This window comes from Zalophus californianus, chromosome 5 (genome assembly GCF_009762305.2).
Source record: "Zalophus californianus isolate mZalCal1 chromosome 5, mZalCal1.pri.v2, whole genome shotgun sequence".
Lineage (NCBI taxonomy): Eukaryota > Metazoa > Chordata > Mammalia > Carnivora > Otariidae > Zalophus > Zalophus californianus.
The window spans coordinates 35,491,820-35,510,703 of NC_045599.1; the positions used below are offsets into that span (position 1 = coordinate 35,491,820).

General features: G+C 41.5%; 1 protein-coding gene across 10 annotated transcripts in view; it reads left to right on the plus strand.

Moving 5' to 3' along the window:
• Nucleotides 1-18,884, plus strand: part of ARHGAP26 (Rho GTPase activating protein 26) — a 449,937-nt gene that overhangs the window by 227,896 nt on the left and 203,157 nt on the right. For all 10 annotated transcript variants that reach the window (XM_035727446.1, XM_035727450.1, XM_035727448.1 and 7 more), the window contains exon 12: nucleotides 10,549-10,585. In XM_035727446.1, coding sequence (XP_035583339.1) covers nucleotides 10,549-10,585 — 37 coding nt within the window. The remainder of the gene's footprint in view (nucleotides 1-10,548; nucleotides 10,586-18,884) is intronic.

Consider the following 18,884-nt stretch of genomic DNA (forward strand, 5'->3'; position numbering starts at 1 on the left):
ATGTCCATCGATAGATGAATGGATAAAGAAGAAGTGGTATATATATACAATGGAATATTATGCAGCCATCAAAAAAAACCCCCAGAATCTTGCCATTTGCAATGACGTGGTTGGAACTAAAGGTTATTATGCTAAGCGAAATAAGTCAACCAGAGAAAGACAATTATCATATGATCTCACTGATATGAGGAATTCTTAATCTCAGGAAACAAACTGAGAGTTGCTGGAGGGGAGGAAGGTGGGGGGACAGGGTAGCTGGGTAATAGACATTGGGGAGGGTATGTGCTATGGTGAGCGCTGTGAATTGTGCAAGACTGATGAATCACAGACCTGTACCTCTGAAACAAATAATACATTATATGTTAAGAAAGAAAAAGAAGATAGTAGGAAGGGAAAACTGAAGGGGGAGAAGTCGGAGGGGGAGATGAACCATGAGAGACTATGGACTATGAGAAACAAACTCAGGGGAGGGGGTGGGGGGATGGGTTAGCCTGGTGATGGGTATTAAGGAGGGCATGTATTGAATGGAGCACTGGGTGTTATATGCAAACAAAGAATCATGGAACACTACATCAAAAATAAATAAATAAATAGGAAAAAAAAAAAGATACCATTGAGGAAGTCCATTGGCAAACCACAGAATGGGAGAAACTGTTTGCAAAACATACATCTGACATATCCAGAATGTATAGAGAGCTCATAAAACTTAGTAACAAAAAGAAGAACTGCACTAAAAGATGGGTGAAAGTCTTGGAGAGACATCTCACAAAAGAAGATTGAGAAAGTCCAGTAAGCTCATGAAAAAGTACTCAACATTATTAATCATCAGGGAAATGTAAATTAAAACCACGGTTAAATAGTATTACATACCCACCAGAAAGGCTAAAATTAAGACTGCTAGCACCATGTGTTTGTGAGTATGTGAGCAACCAGAGCACTCAGACATTATTTTTGGAAGTATAAAACAATGATTTTGGAAAAGAGGTTGGCAGCTTCTTGTTCAATAACAACCCCTCCCACCCCCACCCCCCACCAGCGGCATCTGGGTCCCTCATTTGGTTAAGCATCTGACTCTTGGTTTCTGCTCTGGTGGTGATCTCAGGTCATGAGATTGAGTCCTGAGTCAGGTTCCACATTCAGCATAGGGTCTGCTTGAGATTCTCTCTGCCCCTCCTGCTCATGCTCTTTCTCTAAAATACGTAAATAAATTAAAAAAAAAAAAGAATTGTGCATTTCATTGTAGGTAGCTTTTACCTTAAAAATTAAGGCTGATAAACCAGGATTAAACTTTAATAAATGATAAGCGTACTCAAGTGCTTAGATAGGAAGTGTTGATGTCTGCAGTAATTTATCAAAAAATAAGTTGGATAGGTGGCTGATACTGAGAGATGGCTGGTTACATGATCAGGCAAATGTAGTAAAATACTAACAACAGTAGGATGGGAATGATGGGTTGTATGTGTATGTATTCACCAAAAGTCACTTTTTTCCTGTAAGTTTGAAAATGTTTCAAAGTAAATGTTGAGAGTAGGGAGTGAATATGCTGCTCTGGCCAACCTGGTCTAAGTCATACTATCTGTCTACCTCCAGAGTCAGAAGTGGACTGACCTCTGCCTGTGATGGAGAGGTGTAGACCCTTGGAAGGAGAGCAGGGTACCTAATGACAAGTGAATGAACACTGTAGGTAACCAAAAGACAAATCTTCATGTGCAAGCGCTCTGATCGTCCCAACCTTACCCTTTACTCCAATCATTGTGTGGGAAATAGTGTGGTATCTTGATAAACCTCCTCCTTTGACACTGTCTGGAGATAAGAAAGGGCTCCGTCTAATAACTTTTTAACCTTTGTAGAACCAGAAAGGATTCTAGAATCTAAAATACAGTTTGTAAACCCTATTCTGCTCCTTGGGTGTTTCAGGAAAACAGAGATTACTCATGTCAAAGAGCTAGGGATCCCCTCCCTACCAGTTCAGAGCAAAAAAATCAAAGCGAATATTCCCAGAACCTCTTGCTGCATATGCTGGGTTGACATCAGGTTTATTCCTAGATTTAGGGTAGGACCTGTATCCGAGGAAACTCGGCTTTGAGTCATCTATCTAGAAATGCAGTACTCTGACCTACCAGTTGTCTGTAGGGAAAGAAGTCACCTGTGCCTGTGTTGGATAAATTTCCCTCCTGCCTCTGGGAGAGGCATTGCAGGGATGAAGGGACTGGAAGTTGAAAGGAGTGAATTTTGTGCAGTGACTCACTGTCTGGCTGTCCTTTCTCCTGGGCAGGGCCCTGCTCTAGCAGCAGAACCTCACAAGCTCCAACTTTGGAATCATGTGTACTGTACCAAAGAATTTCTCATTTGCAGTTTTCCAAAGCACAACAGAACAAGGTTCCCTCTTCTGATGGAGCTGTGCCACTATTTCCAAAGACATGGAGGGGGTGTTGGTGGGGGGAGGGGGCAGAGGAACACAGAAAGACTTTCTCTGTTTAAAATTACAATTTTTGTCTGACGAATGGGGTGGTAGAAGCATCATGCTGATGGGCTGGTGGGTTCATACCCACTTTTTAATGTTACGTCGGTGTGAAGCCAGGAAATGCTAAAGCCAGAAGACTCCTCGCACTCTGATCTGACCACATCCTACATACGTGTCAGCTCATATACCATCTACTTAATGTAGTACATTTGCTATCAAGTGAGCTTGTGGTTTTTTCTGTTGCCCTTAAAATTTTCCTCAAATACTCTTCTTACTTGGACATTACTTAGATTTCGTTTTTCCTCTTTTGCGTACAGGTTTGTTTATATTGGCTGTGACTCTGATCTTGGGTTGAAAGCTAGGGAAGTTGCTTATAGGGGTTTTCAGGATTTCTGAATATGAAATGCAAGGAAATTGCATAATGTTGCAGCGTTTCCTCTTCTTGTTGCTCGCTTGTTACCCAAAATACAGTAGTTCCTTCTAGAAGCTTGAAGGAATTTGGCAGGTCTTACACTCTGATGGTCTATTGTGGGTCTAGAGAGTCAGTGTTACCCTGATTTGAGGTTGAATTTTTCTTGAGGTCAAACAACAAAGCTTCCTGAATTATAACTATGGCAACAGTGTTTATATAACAGGCAAATCACAGGGCTGTGGGGGAGGAGCATGTACAGCAGTCAGTGTTAGTAACTCCAGAAACATTGCACTCATGTTTAAAATCTAGCAGGACCAGAAACAAGTTACAATAGCTGGCCCACCCCTTGGCTGCATCTCTGGTTGTGACCGACCACCTACATGCTCCATGACAACCAGTTTCTTGCCTTAAAATTCTATGATCTTAAATTGAAATTTCTCACAGGAAGTGCGTTAAGTGTCAGCGACACTCAAAATGTGAAAGCCTCATTCTAAGGATAATTTCCTCATCACGGTCCTTAGGGTCCACTTCCGACCCACTGAGAATGACTGAAAGAAGTTTCATCCTTTGTCTTAAGCTCCTTTGTCCCTCAATCAGGAGCAACTTCTTAGACACTAACCATATGCCCAGCGTTGTGTTAGATGCCAGGGAGACCCCTGGTAGAAATGTAAGACAGAACTGGTCATAAGGAATTTATTTGCAGATTAGAAATAATGGAAAATGGGAAATTGTATTTTGAAGTATTAAACTGTATAGAACAGACTGTCAGAGCAGTGAGAGGCCAAAGCAATAGGGGGTCTGCAGCCATGAAGTCAGTTAGAACATCTTTGTGGAGGCAGCAGACAGGGAAATAGCATTTTTGAGTACTTGTAGGTGCTGTGAGGCTATTTTAGTTCTTCTAAGACCCCCTCGAAGTATATTACTTAGCTTTACTTTATAATAAGAAAACGTACTCAGAGGATGCTTGGGTGGCTCAGTCAGTTAAGCGTCCGACTCTTGGTTTTGGTTCAGGTCATGATCTCAGGGTTGTGAGATTGAGCCCCATGTCAGCCTCCATGCTCTGCAGGGAGTCTGTTGGAGATTCTCTCTCCCTCTCCCTGCTTTCTCTCTCTCTCAAATAAATAAATAAAAATAAAATCTTTAAAAAAAGAAAACATACTCAGAAATGTTAAATTGCCACGTGAAGGCACATAGCTAAAATGTGGTAGAACCAGGCTTTAACACCAACTCTCCAGGGCCACATCACTACTCTGTCTACCACCCTGCTTCACCTGACGCTAGGCCATTTCCCCCATCCTGGAATCCACTGAAGTCTTGTACAGGGGAGAGGATAGGGTCACAATAATTAAACCTCAAATGAAGTTGCATTTGTCAGCCCAGGAATGCCCAGGGCCACCTTCTAGATGAAATGGAGCTTAGTCTTATGTGTCAGAATGACATTCAGCCAGTTTCTCTGCTTTCCTGGACTATGAAGAGCTCTTAACTGTCAGTTATTTGTATCCCTCTGAAATCTGCCGTCCTAGGACACCACCCTGACTTTCATCTCTGTTCGGAATAGTAAGTCTTGCCATTCTTCCACATGACAGCCCTTTGAGTATTTGAAGACTAGTATTGTGATCTCCTGATGGTTTTTCTTCAGTGGAAAGAGAGCAGAGCCAGCAAGACCAGGTAGAAGGCCAATGCCAGGGTGCCAACAAGTGGTTCAAATCTGGCTGAGGGCAGTAGAAGAAGAAATGGGGATGAGGAATAGATTTAAGGAATATGATAGTGATAGAATTGATAAATTGGTTATGGTGACTCCCCAGGGAGAATGAGGATGGTGTCCATGTGGAACGTGAATGCTAAGAGGGTAGAAGTAGCAGGTGTCTAGAGCACTTTGTTTTCCCCCAGTATTATTGAGGAATTATACAAGACATAAGCCCTTTATATCCTTAGGTACAAACCAGCCGGAAATGCTTGAACAAATGGGAAAGAAAGTGTATTTTTCTGTCATCATTGTCATAATCATGTTGAACAGCAAGTAGTTGTTTGTATTCACTAGTATGCTGGTGTGTTGGTATGCAAGAAGGCTTGAGCGGCCGTCAGATTCTCTCTTCAGTTGGCTTCAGGAGCACAGCCATTTGGTCACTCTTTGCTGGGCCATTTTCCAAGACTGCCTGAGTCTGTGGTGCCTCTTTTGTATAGGGGAGGGGAGACTCAGTAGCATGAGGTATAGTAACCCCTTCTTTGGTTCGGATTTCACAACTTCCTGGTGACGCCCTTTTGAGTCTTGACAGCCTTGAGTTAAGCCAAATAATGTAAATCTGCTTTATATTGTCTCGTAACAAGGCCTAAATTGTACATTTTCATTCTTCTCTAATGTAGAGATTCCTGGAGCATTCCAGATATTTGGAAGAATGACATATAGTCGCTCAGCAATGATAGATCTGCTTACCTTTCCTATCTGGTTAGTGTATCAGTGCATTGTCTTCATCAACCCCAACATGGGGGGGGGGCGCCTGGGTGGCTCAGTCGGTTGAGCATCTGCCTTCGGCTCAGGTCATGATCCCACGGTCCTGCGATAGAGCCCTGCATCTGGTTCCTGCTCAGCAGAGAGCCTGCTTCTCCCTCTGCCTCTGCCTACTTTGCTCTCTCTCGCTCACACTCTCTGTGTCAAATAAATAAATAAAAATTTTTTCTCCCCCCTTTAGAGGGAGAAAAAAAAACCCCAACATGGGGATTTAAAAAGAAAAAAAAAATTCAGTCTCTCCTTTATTCTTCTACTCAAAAACTTCATCCAGTCAATACTTATTGAGTGGCCTGCTATATTCTAGTCACTGAGCCCTCTTTCTGAGTAATTCTGGAGGGTGCAAGAGCAAGGTTTTCACCTTTGTTCAAAAATAAGTAATCAGAAAGAGCCATCAGATACATTTACATCGACTTGACTTTCAAGAGAGCCCCTCTAAGCCAGCAAATGCGAAACTGGTAGCAGCGGAAAGGGCGAGCAGAAGGGAGGGGGGTTGCTAGGTGAGAAAGAGAAAAGCAGTGGCAGCCATTTTACTTCTGTTTTCTCCCGCGCATCAGGCTGTGATGAGAGGCACACTCCTAATGGGAAGAGGAGGAGCCAATACCTAGCTCCCAGAGCTCTGGCCCCTAGACACATCCTTCTTTATCGCAAGGTATTCAAATTGGTTTTAACTCTCCGTGCTTAAGATTCAGACAGTTCCTTCTCAAAGCTTTCCCAAGTGTAGCTTGTGGCCCACTGTGACAAGCGGGTCCCTCCTTGATCTAAAAAAGCATGTCCACTATTGAGTGGCATTCCACAGACCCAGGTTGTCTTACTTGTAACCTCTCAGGAGTGTCACTTAAAGTTTCTAAATTTAGCCTGTTAATAGAGTTTGACAAGAATTCGAATGTGGTACTCTACTAGGAAATCTGTCTGCCCCACAGTCCTTGGCAATGCTGACTAGTTCTCTGTATATGTGCTCAGAGTTTCAGGGAAGGATGTTTTTTGGGCATCCTGAAGTGTCTCAAGCTGGTTGTGGTTTTCAATTACTGCTATGTTTGTATTAATTGGAAGTTTGTGGAATTACTGTTATGTTTAAATTGGATGGAAATTTTGTTCTTACATAATGGTTGCATTGTTGCCACTTTAATTACTGCTTAGCTTCTTTTGAGTTCTTTGTTAATTGCCAAGGTGTTTTTTTTTTCTCCCCTAGAAAGTGGGACTGAGTGGGGAAATTGCATGAAGTTGTGGTTGAGCACAGCTAGTCTAGAGCACTCTGCCACTTGTTAGTTTTGTAAACTTTGGGAAGTTATTTAAGCTACATAGTGCCGTGAAGTAGAGGCAGTGCTACTACCCTCTAAGGCTTCAGGATGAAATAAAATAATTCATCTCAATGCCTCGTATGGTGCGTGGCACATAATTGGTGAAAAAGTGGTTGAACAAGTGGTTGGCAGTAGGTGGTTACTTTTGTTTTTGACTGCTGTTTTAAAAAAAAAATTGAGAACCCATTGCTCTGTAAGTTGACTTTGGATGGTTCTTTCTCTTCCTTGCCCTTAGTCCCTTAATCAGTTTCAGTTGGTTAAATTAAAATGCTCATGAGCCCCGTGTTACCGGATCCCTCAACCTACATTCCCATCCTTAGCCTTTTACCCCAGAGGGGATAAGTGAAGAGAATTAACGAGGAGGATGAAAATGATGGTGGTGAAATTTTATCTTTATGGAACTCTAAGTGGGACATGGAACTGGTGTTCTCTGCTTTGCATTAAATGTTTTATATTTTTTATCTTACTCAATTTTCACACACCCTTAAGAGGTAGGGAATGTTAATATCCTCATTTTACAGGTGGCATGATTAAGGTTTAGAGATGGTAAGTGACGGGAGAAAGCGTATTAACTGAATTAGTCTTCATAGGAGCCGTAATACAGGGACTGTTTAGTGACTCGTGTCTCCTTGAATTAATCCAGGAGAGTTATGTTCTATCCTTTCGAGACAAAGGCTCTTGAGAAGCTTACTTGAAAGCTTGTAAACCTGAGATAATTCGGCTAATCAGTCATAAGACAGAAGCCATGGCCAAAGACACTTTTTATTTCAGGTAGTTGACCTCGCCTCTGTACTTCAGTGTTATACTAGTGGGCCACCATGAGATCTGTAGATGATTTCCCCTGAAACTAATATAACAATGTATGTTAGTTACATTTGAATAATAATAATAATACAGATTTCTCCAGAACAGACTGACCATTTTTCAAGGGTGAATTTCATGCCCTTGGCTTCTGCCGGTATGGGAGGAGGTATATATAGACTATAGACTACTGGTTTTGCTTGGTAGTAATGCGCATTTGCTACTGCTTGGAAAAGTTAAAGAGTATTGTAACCTCCCTGTGGAGGCAAGATAGAATAGGAAGTTTCTCACTGGCTCTCTGTCCTTGGACAAACTGTGTAACCTCTCTGGGCCTCAGGTTTCACATCTGCAAAATGGGAACAGTGCTAGTACTTATGCCATAAGGTGGTTAAAAGGATTCAGTGATGTGTGTGGTACTTGGTAAAGTTAAACAAAGCCATTCCCACTTAGTGCTATTACCGTGCTGCCATCTGGCCTGTGTGGTGGTGAGGCTGCTCCCCCACCCTGGGCCTTCCTTGTTGGGCCATGTAGTCACACAGTTCTGGCGGGCATGGTTTGTTAGCTTTATTTCAAAACTCATTCTCTTTGGCTCATTTACCAAACTAGCAGAGATGAATGGCCTGGCCTTAAAGGACTGGGCAGCACATGTTTCTGGCACCTTTGGCTCATTGATCATGCCTCTCGGATTTGGGGAATGCTTGGGTGTTGCAGGCAAGCACTTCCTGAGACCCAGGAAACCTTGAAGGAAAGTACTTTGGTGCAAATTCTCCTCCTAATAAAGAAGAGTTAAAAGTCTTGCATTTCGTTTTTCTTTCTAGATTTTGCCATTTATAAACAGGAGCAAGTTTCTCTCAGAATGTTTAAATTTAATGGAATGAATTGGTCAGGGATGCTGAAAAAAAAAATTCTTGACAAAGTAGGGTCTCTTCCCTTGCACTTGGCTCACCCAGTTTCCAAGGTTAGTGAACACCATTCACCATGGGTTGCTGGTCCTAGCTATTATGAGGCTACCTGTTTCACTCACAGGTCACAACATCCTGCAGGATTGCGTTGCTGCCTCTCTGCCCCATTTTCATCTTCTTCCCTTCTCTACTATGTACTGATTACCAGTTGCACTGGTCTTCCTCCTTCCAAAACGCTGTGCCAGGATCACAGTCTTTTGACCCCTCATCTCTAGAACTTTTAAGCATAAAAACTGATGCCTTTGCCTCAAGTACAGAAACCCTTTTCTTTAATCCTCATCCTCCTGACTTTCAAATAATGGTTCTTTAGGAAATCAATAATGATAAAATGGAGTGATTTGTCCTTCTTAGAGTTTGATCATTCAAAACCCTCTTGGCCAACTCCTTCAATTTACGGATGAGGCAGTAGAGGCCCAGACAGGGTGAGAGCCTTACCCAATGACTCAAGGCAACTGAAGGGCTAGGTTGGAAAGCTCTTGACCAGCCATTCCAACCCACACTTGCTAGCAGGTAGAAATCCCTTTTAGGGTTTCATGACTCTTTTTTAGAGATGCTTGGCTCTGACCCCTCTAGGGGTTAAATAAGTGGTTCTCGGCCAAGAGTAGCCATCAGAATCACTTGGAATAGATAGGTAGGTAGGTAGGTAGGTAGGTAGATCAATGGATACATACATACATATGTACATATGTTCATACATACATACTTATGATGGCCAGCTTTGTACATATGTTCATACATACATACATACATACGTACTTATGATAGCCAGCTTTACCCTATGCATTTTCATATATAAAGAATAATAATCACCAAAGAGAGATTTGGAAAACTATGATTTTTTTCCCTTTATAACAGAGGGTTTATCTTACTTACTAATGTCACCATATTAGGGATTGGCAAACTGCCCTATAGACCAAATCCAGCACACCACCTGGTTTTTGTATAACCTGGCATTTGTAGATGAACATCTGCAATTGATTTGATAGGAAATACTGACTTGGAACCCTAATTAAGCCAAATGTTATCCTCCTTATGTAGAACCAACAAACAAATAAAACCCCATTCTTTTGATTGGTAGATCTGCATTTCAAAAAATTATACTCCTTGGAAGAGAGATTCCACAGGATTCTGATGGCCACTCTTGGTTGAGAACCACTTACTTAACTTCTAGAGGAACTGAGCCAAGCATCTCTGAAAAGAGACCCTTGGAACTCTAAAAGGGATTTTTACTGTGAGGAATATTATACCTGTATTTCAAAAAATTACTATGTTTTAAATTTTGTCAACCAAAAATTTGTGGAAATTCATTTTCTCTCTTGTTAAACAAGTATCTGCGTAATACTGATTTTGTTTCTTGGCCCACAAAGCCTAAAATATTTACTGTCTAGCTCTTCACAGAAGAAGCTTGCCGACTCTTGCAGTATGTCATTGTGTGTTTTATATTGGGGTATTTTCTCTTTTTCTCTATTGGAGCACTTCCCCTTTTATGATTTCTGTAAATAATTTAAGGGATTTACATTGTAAAAGTAATGAATTTTCCTTACAACTTTCAAATTTCAAAACCATATAAAGTATTGGTTTCACTCCCCAGTGTTAACACTTAGCAGTTTATAATGTATCTTTGTCCTGACTTTGCCATTTACTAGCTGTGAGACCTTAGTTAACCTCTCTAAGTCTCAGATTGTCCATCTGTAATACAGTGATGGGTTCCTACTCAATAGAATTGTTGTGTAGATAATTTGAGATCATTCATGTGGATTGCTCAGCATGTTGCTTGGTGCACAGTAAATGCTTAATGATTGTAACTATTTAAAACTTTTCTTCTTTTTAATTTAAATATACACATAAGTTTTGTTTTTAAAGAATATGATCTTTTTTTAGAGTAAAGTTCCATAGGTGATTCTGATGTATACATACTTGAGAATACCTGAAGTAAATACTGGGAAGTAGATAATTTTAGAGAGGATTCATGTTTGGGGGCCAGAAATTGCCTTCCATTTTATAGCATAAATTAGGGAAAGGGGGCAGGTAATGATCTTATTCATTGAACCTGTAGTGTGGTAGAAAATTCACACAAGTAAATGTTTATTTCTGTTTTCTAGGTCTACAATTCGAACAAAGACAGTCAGAGTGAAGGAAGTAAGTATGTCTTTTGGATAATTTTCTACAGCTGGGGTTGGGATTGAGCTTTAAAAGTTGCTACTCTGGGGAAGAACCACCAGAGGGTGCTGTGGGCATGTTGGGTCTGCCCCATTTCCCTGGTGTAGTCCATTGCTTCCATCCTGACTTACCATGTCAGTGACTCCAGGACATTTTAGTGAGCCTGACAGGCAAGGCTGTAATGACACCTTGCGATATATAACCCTTCACACTTGACAAAGCATTTTCAAGTATATTATCTCAGTTAACCCTAGATCTTGAGAATGTAGCTCCACTAACCACTTAAAAGCCACTCAGTCGAGTACTGTGCAGCTTCCCAAGAACCTTGTCCTAGGAGAAAGCCAGAATTGCCTCCTACACAGTCTTGTTCAAAGGACTGGATAGGCAACAACTATTTTAGGGATTGCTTAGTAACTGTGTTCTTTGTTACCTTTTTGGAGAAGAAAGAGTGGAGATGGTGAAGTCTGTAATAATATTCCTCCTCAATGGGAATGACCCTGGGCAGCCTCTGTAGAATATACAGCATATTTCCCCTGCTGCTGGCTCTGAGCACTCTGATTAATCATAATTTCCAAGGGCACCTGTAACCTTGTAAAGATGATGGGATTAAAATGAAAAGCTACTGCTAATGTCAGGGCTGATGATGTCCTTGGTGCATAGGAGTACGAACCAGTTCCTTCCAGGTTGCTTATAAGAGTGCAAAGGAAATCCTTTCCCCTTGCTTCGAATTAGCTTTGTAAAACCCACTTGGAGAAACATTCAAAGAGCCCTCCCATTAATTCCAGTGATGTCAAAAAAATCAGTAAAGCAGTCCTTCTCCATGTGGACAAAAGGATGAGGTATTTTTGTGTGTGTTAAATTCATTAAAGGACAGAGATTTTCCTTTCATTCTTTCCAAAATACAGATTTTGACCAGGAGTTTTATAAAAAATATTAAGTAATTTGGTATGGTTGCTATTGGTAGGTTAAGAGGACTTTAGAAGAGGGAAAAAGTTTTTTCTTTTTCCTTCAAGAATTGAATAAGGGAAAATTCCCCCCCTCCCCCGGTATCCCCAGGTGGGATTGTTTTAGTGTACCTGAAATCAATTCTGGCTAACTTATTCTAAAATAACAATAGCAAAAACCGCAGTAATAAAAATGAAGGAATATGGAAGGCTACTGAGTAACTCGCAGTAAGGTAGGAAGAGCTGAAGAGCCAGGCTTGAAAACACACCAGCTCTGGAGTCCCAGGAACCAATAAGAAAGGGTCTTCTGAATAATATCTGCAGGATGATGAAGCTCTGAACTGTTTTTTAGTATCTGCCTCACTCTTCTGAAAATTCAGATTCCCAGGAAGATAACAACAGGTTGGTCTAGCTTAGGCTGACTCGGGAAAACAGCATACTGTTACTGAGAGTTTTAAGAGTATTGCATAAAATGGGATCAGGGTAGTTTTCCAGTGGGAAATCAGGGAACCCACCAGAACAAGAGAGGACAGATGGCCAAGCAGACTTAAAAAACATGCCCATGCCATGCCCCAACCTGGGACACACTGTTCTATAATGAACGACCCGAGAACTCTGGGGAATGAGATGCATATGAGTGACTACCAACGAGAAGTTTGCTTGTGACTTGTGATAAACCTTCTCCTCTCTGCTTGACATAAGTGCCAGTAGATTTGAAAGATGACCCTGATTCTCCAGGTGGGCATGCCATCTGGTTATACCATTCTGTAGGGCCTTTGAGGAATATGTATTGGAAGCCAATATCCTTTGAACCAGTGATTTGTCCTAAAGAAATAGACCAGAGTACAAAAAATATTTGTGCAACAAAGAAGTACACTGGAGCATTGGTAATAATAACAAGGGGAGACAATTAGATGTGCAAAAGGAAGTTGATTAAAAATATCAAGATATGGGGTGCCTCTTGGTTTAGGTTCAGGTCATGATCTCAGGGTCCTGGGATCGAGCCCTGTGTTGGTCTCCATGCTTAGTGCAGAGTCCTCTTGAGATTCTCCCTCTCCTGCTCCTCCCTGCTCACGTTCTCTCTTTCTCTTTCTCCCTCTCTTTCTTTCTCTCTCAAATAAATAAAGAAATAAAATCTTTAAAAATATCAAGGTACTGTGTAGTCTTTAAAAAGAACAAGAGTGATATAAGTATATTTGTGGGAATGGTGCCCTCAGTATATTGGTTTGTTCTTGTTGTTGTTTTGGGGGTTTTGTTGTTGTTTTTAATTTGACACAGAGAGCACAAGCAGGGGGAGTGGCAGGCAGAGGGAGAAGCACGTTCCCCACAGAGCAGGGAGCCTGATGTGGGGCTTAATCCCACAGGACACTAGGATCATGACCTGAGCCTAAGGCAGACACTTGACTGAGACACCCAGGCGCCCCACATGGTATATTGTTAATTGAGGTTTAAAAAAAATCAGGTTACAGAGCAATGTTCTTAATAAAATATTTGACTTCTCTAGATATATTGATAGAAAAAAGTCTGGAAAGACCTTGATTATGAAATTGTAATGTGGATAGAGTGTAGATTATTGGGAGGGACTGACCTTCTCTGTTTTAAATACTTCTCCATGCTTTGCATTGTCTGCAGTGAGTATATTTTTTTTTAATTTAATTTTATTATGTTATGTTAATCACCATACATTACATCATTAGTTTTTGATGTAGTCTTCCATGATTCATTGTTTGCATATAACACCCAGTGCTCCCTTCAATACGGGCCCTCTTTAATACCCATCACCAGGCTAACCCATCCCCCCACCCCCCTCCCCTCTAGAACCCTCAGGCAGTGAGTATGTATTTAAAAATCTTAGCTGTTAATAGATAGCAATTATCCACCACTTACGATGTTTAAGGATGTTTTATGCATATGAGCTTAGTTAATACTTGAAACACTGTGTGAGATAGGTACTTTTGATCTACTTTGTATATTAGGAAATTGAGGTTAGTAAACTAACGCAGCACAATGTAATCTGAATTCTGTCTAACCCTAGAGGCTCTTGTTAACCACAAGGATATTCTGCCTCCCCAAAAAAGAGCAATACGAAAAGTTCCATTTTGGAGAACACAGACCCTTGGAACAGTTTGCTTTTGGCATCCCATTATTCACAGAGCTCAGAGAGCTGGCTTCCTGGAGTGTCGAATGATTTTTCAATTGCTTACCCTTTCATTTAATAAGCCGGAGAGAAAAATGATGGGTTAAAACATATTGGCCATTTTTCCAGGAGTGCTTTGGATAGAAACAATTTTTTAAAGTATTATTCCAAAATATCTTCTGTTTCCAAGCTGGCAAAACCAGAGTAGGGTTCTGGATTGATCGTCTCTCACCTCCTCTGGCATTGAGACCCCATTTTCACATCGTATAATGTCTTAGCTCCCTTTCACTTCTGACGTGGTTGGACTTTCCATGTCTGTGGATTGAAGTAATTTTCATTTTCCCTCTACACCCGCCCTGGGGCTCATCTGCCACCACAGGTGGCACTGTTGTCCAGGGTCTGATTGTTCTGCAACCCTCTGCTTATACCACCATCGAAACTGTTTTTGAGGGATGTCAGTCTAACAGGAATTTCAGAGTTTGGCATTGCTTTTTTGCCTTGAGTATCCAAATTCTAAATGTCTAGGTTTTTCCTTTCTAGAAAATGTTGTCATGGGCGTCTGAATGCCACCATTTTATCCCAGAGCCAGAGTGTTCTGAAGGGGCAGGTAGGAAAAGGAAATTCCTTTGGGGAAACTTCTGAATTTGTTGCTTTGATTTTGAAGCTCCTCTCAGGGCATACAGTGCCTGTGGGGTATCAGACAGCACCGTAAATAATGCGCATCAGCTGCTGGTATTTTCCAAACGGCCCAGTTGTCAAGGAGAGGATGGCAGCAGAGAAACAAACACAAATTTCTTTGCAGAGCCTTTTTCCTGTCTTCTTCTCTAGCCTCTGTTTGGATCTCACGTGTAGAGGGCTTGACTGAATCATACTACCCAATTTGTGGCATGGGATCATCAGAGGCCCCTCCCTTCATTGATTCATTGATTCATTTCTTGATTTCTTCACTTTGAATTCTTTTCCCAGCTCTTATTTCTTTCCTTCTATATAAACCACCATTTTAATGTGTACACTAAAGTGTATTTTTGAGCAATATTGTGTCTTTTATCTACCGTGATGGTATGTCTTGTTCTCTTTCTTTGCTCCCTCAGCATTGCATTGGGAGCCATCCCTATTCCTCTGTCTGCTTCTAGACTGTGGCTTCTGTCCGCTGTCTGTGGTATATTGTCATACACCACAGACATATACAGATACATACATATATATATATACATATATACAGATACAGTACAGATACATATCTGTTTTTACAGAGCTACATACTCTATCTCCTTGTGCATCCAGCTCCTCATGAGCACTAACAGCACCACAGTGAACATCTTCGTACAGCTCGCACATCTCCCTGTGTGAGAATTTCTTTGGAATATACCCATGAGGAGAATTGTTGGGTGGTCAAAAGGTGTGAGTATACTTAGTTTGAGGGAAGTAGTTTTCTGGAGTGGCCCATCCACAGTCCCAACAGCCCTACACGAGGGTTTCTTCATTTCTGCCAAATTTTCCGTTATTCAGCTTTCTAATTTTTTGTCAATCATATAAATATGATAGCTCATTATTGTTTTGATTTGTATCTGTCTGATAATTAGTATGTTTGAGCATCTCTTCATATGCCTTTTGACTGGGTTTCCCCTTCTTTTGACTGACTGTTCATGTTCTTTGCTCATAGTTCTCTTCCATTTGCCCCTTTTTTCTTATTGATTTGTAAAGTTTCTTCTCTATTTTATTTTTTTTTTTAAGATTTTATTTATTTATTTGACAGGGAGAGATACAGCAAGAGAGGGAACACAAGCAGGGGGAGTGGGAGAGGGAGAAGCAGGCTTCCCGCTGAGCAGGGAGCCCGACGCGGGGCTCAATCCTAGGACCTCGGGATCATGACCTGAGCTGAAGGCAGACGCTTAACTGACTGAGCCACTCAGGCACCCCTCTTCTCTATTTTGGATATTCATCCCTTGTTAGCTGTAGACATTTAAATACATTTTCCCATCTTGTCATCTATTAATATTATGTATGATATTCTTACTTGAATGTAAAGCCCTCTTATATATTGAAGTACTTTTTTTTTTAATTTTCACCTTCTGGTTTATGGTTTTCAAGTTGTATTTTAAAGAAGGCCTTTCTGACCCATGTCACAAAGATGTGCAGCTGTATTTTGTTTCACTGGCTTCATGATTCTGTCTTCCATGTTGAGGATTTTAATCCAACTGATACCTACCATCATATACGGTGTTTCATGAAGATCCAGTTTTACTGTTATCCACATGAAGAGTCAGCTTTCCCACAAATGTCAGCCTTTCTGCTTTTGACTTACGGGGCCAGCTTTATTGTATATTAGGTTTGTGGAGCTGAGCTCTTTGTCTGAGTTCTTTAAGTTCTTGGTCTGTTTTTTCTGGTGGTAATACCTCTCTGCTTTTCACGTGATGTCTTTGAGAAAAGTCTTCCATGTCTGGTACTCTACTTTTTAAGGTTTGACTTAGCTGCCTGTGGACCTCTAGCCTTGTGTGTAAATTCTAACATAAGTTTTATAAGTTCTTCAAAAACTTAAAACTTTCCTTTAGAATTGTATTGAATTTATAGATTAATTCAGAGAAAATTGACACTTTTATAATATTAACTCATCTCTAAAAGTTTGGAATGTCTTTCCTTTTATTTAGATTGCCTGTGTCCTTTGTCAGTTTTAGTTTTCTGCCTAGAGGTCTTGGGCATTCTTGGTAAAGTTAATCCTCAAATACTAACTTCAAAAACCAGTCTGCTATTTTTGCCAATTATATGGGCCTCTTCCCGGGGATCCTGCTGCCATCAGGGGACTTGCCCTGGGTTTGTTCATAGAATGTCAGTAATATACGTCAGTGATACTGAGTTTTCTCTAGTTGTCCAAATTTTTGCCTGCTAGAGAAGGGAGGGAGAAGATGTGAGTAAGAATACTAGAGAGGAGGGAAGTATGGTTTGTTGTTCCCTAAGCTGCTTTGCTGATCACACCCCAGTGCCAATAACCAGACTGATAGCTGTCATGGGTTTTTCCCCTTTCTCATGGGGAGGAACAGGACTCTGCACTGGGCAAGAACCCCTGCTCCCACCCCGCTCTCTGCATCCCCCTGTGCCACCTCAGTGCATATCTCCTCAGTCTCCGGGTCCTCTTGCTTGTCCTGCCCTTGACTGCGGCTGTGAGATTTCCTCCCCAGAGGCTTTGTGAGAATGGGTTTATTATCCTTTGAAATGAGCTCCCGGAGGAATCAGGAGAAGAAGCCAGGAAGTGGCCTTTTGTCTGCCAAGGCTGCTGTTGTCCTATAGTCTCACCTGAGGGATGGTTAGAGAGGCGAGAACTTGTCAGAGAGGAAACTCCAGTCCAGTGCAAGAGAGTGAGGGAAGGGCAGGCTTTTCTAATGTGAGCTGATCTCTTCCAAATTAGAAGTTTTTAAATAATAAATGTCACTGCCTACTTAGCTCTAAAGAGATTAGCTTGTTTACAGAAATGCTGCTATCCCACTGCTTCTCAGCTGTTTGAAGGCTGACAGACTGAGCCAGACCCTGAGCTTGTTCTCCTTGCCTCCACAGTGCCACTTTCCTGATGTGAATATTCACTCAAACTCCATAGGTTAATCGGATTATTTCAAAGGTCTATGGCCAGGTTGCCCCAGACATGCCTTCTCGTGCACTTCGCACTCAGCTCCATAGCAACCATCTGGCTTTTCTGCAGAAAGAAAAAGTCCTCAAAAGAGGACTTTGCAGTTGATGGCCGTGCTTCTCGCCCTTTTTCGATGGGTTCCTGTGTGCTCCCTACTCTGACGCTTCCCTGGTTTCCCAGCAGGAGTCCAGCCTTCCTGTAGCTCTGCATTCAGTGAATACCTCTCAAAGTTCTGAAGTGCCCGTGGCTTGGGACAGTGTGAGTGCAGAGGGGGAAGGACCCCTCCAAGGAGTATATGGTCTACTTTTGAGGTTCAGACCATGTAGAGACAACGGCCAGATGGCCCATCACGTGCAGCGGTGCGTGTAATCGTCATGCTATCTGCACATGTACCTGCCGTGTGGACAAAATGCCTGGAGTCAGTTGGTTGGAGAGTGATCTCAGAATGGGCTTCCAGCTAGGCTAGCAAGACTTAAAAAAAAAATGGGACCTTTCTACCTTCCCTCTTTCCCCAGAAGAAGGAAATCTAGCACTTCCTCTGCTTCCAGATGTCAATTCCGTCTTTTCTTCCAGTTTGTTTTTAATCTGGTACTTTGAAAGGAATCCTTTGGGTTTGTGTAATGCTCAAGAGCTCACTCAGGTGGTCATTTACACTGGGACATGGTAGGAAACCCTGAATCCCCTAAGCAGCTGGAAAAAAAGGTATTTTTGCTTACCAGAAAAATAATATGAATTCATTATAAAATATGAAGGAAATATAGTAATAGTTCTCAGAAATTCAATATACATCATCTCTAATACCACCCCAGAGATAATTCTTTCTTGTCTTTTTTTCATGATATCTTATATGGATTTTGTCAATGTCAACATGTATTTTGATTCCCTTGGCATTATACTGAATATACTTTCTGTATCCTGCTTTAAATAATTTGCAAGCATTTTCCCACATCATGAAAATTGTTTATAAATGCCATTTCAGTGGTTGTTTAATAGGATTATAGGATTATGTCCAAATTTGTTGAACTATTTCCTGTCTTCGGACTTGGATGTCCTCTGCAGATTTTTGCTGTTATGAGTAGTGTCAGCCTGAGCATGCTTCTACCTCAGTGTTTGCACATACCTCAGATAATTTCCTGTGGGTAGATCCCACCATGTGGATTGGAGAGAGCTGTTTCAGTGGAGGGTACTGTGGGAGTGGTGTGGATTAGCATGCTGGCGCACTGGCTGTGGCACAGGTCAGTGCGGGACCTCTCTAAGCTTGCATTGCCTTTTCCGTAGAATGGGAGATAAATACCAACACCTGTCTCATGAAGTTGCTGTGATGACTGAAGTTTAGCAAAGTGTCTGGCATATTATTTAATAGATGCCTCATTACTATTGGTTCTTATCCTTCTCTCTTATCTCCTCTCTCTGGTTATGCCAGTTAGTCTGTTGTATAAGAAGGGGGAAGCTCACTGGATTGGCAGAAGTGTTCCTGAGGGGAGCAGGGAGGAGAACGAAGAGTGGCAGCTGACACCCCTGCTGTTTTCAGGCTTGGTGCCTTATGAGTGTTAGTTCGTTAAATCCTCATGGCTACAT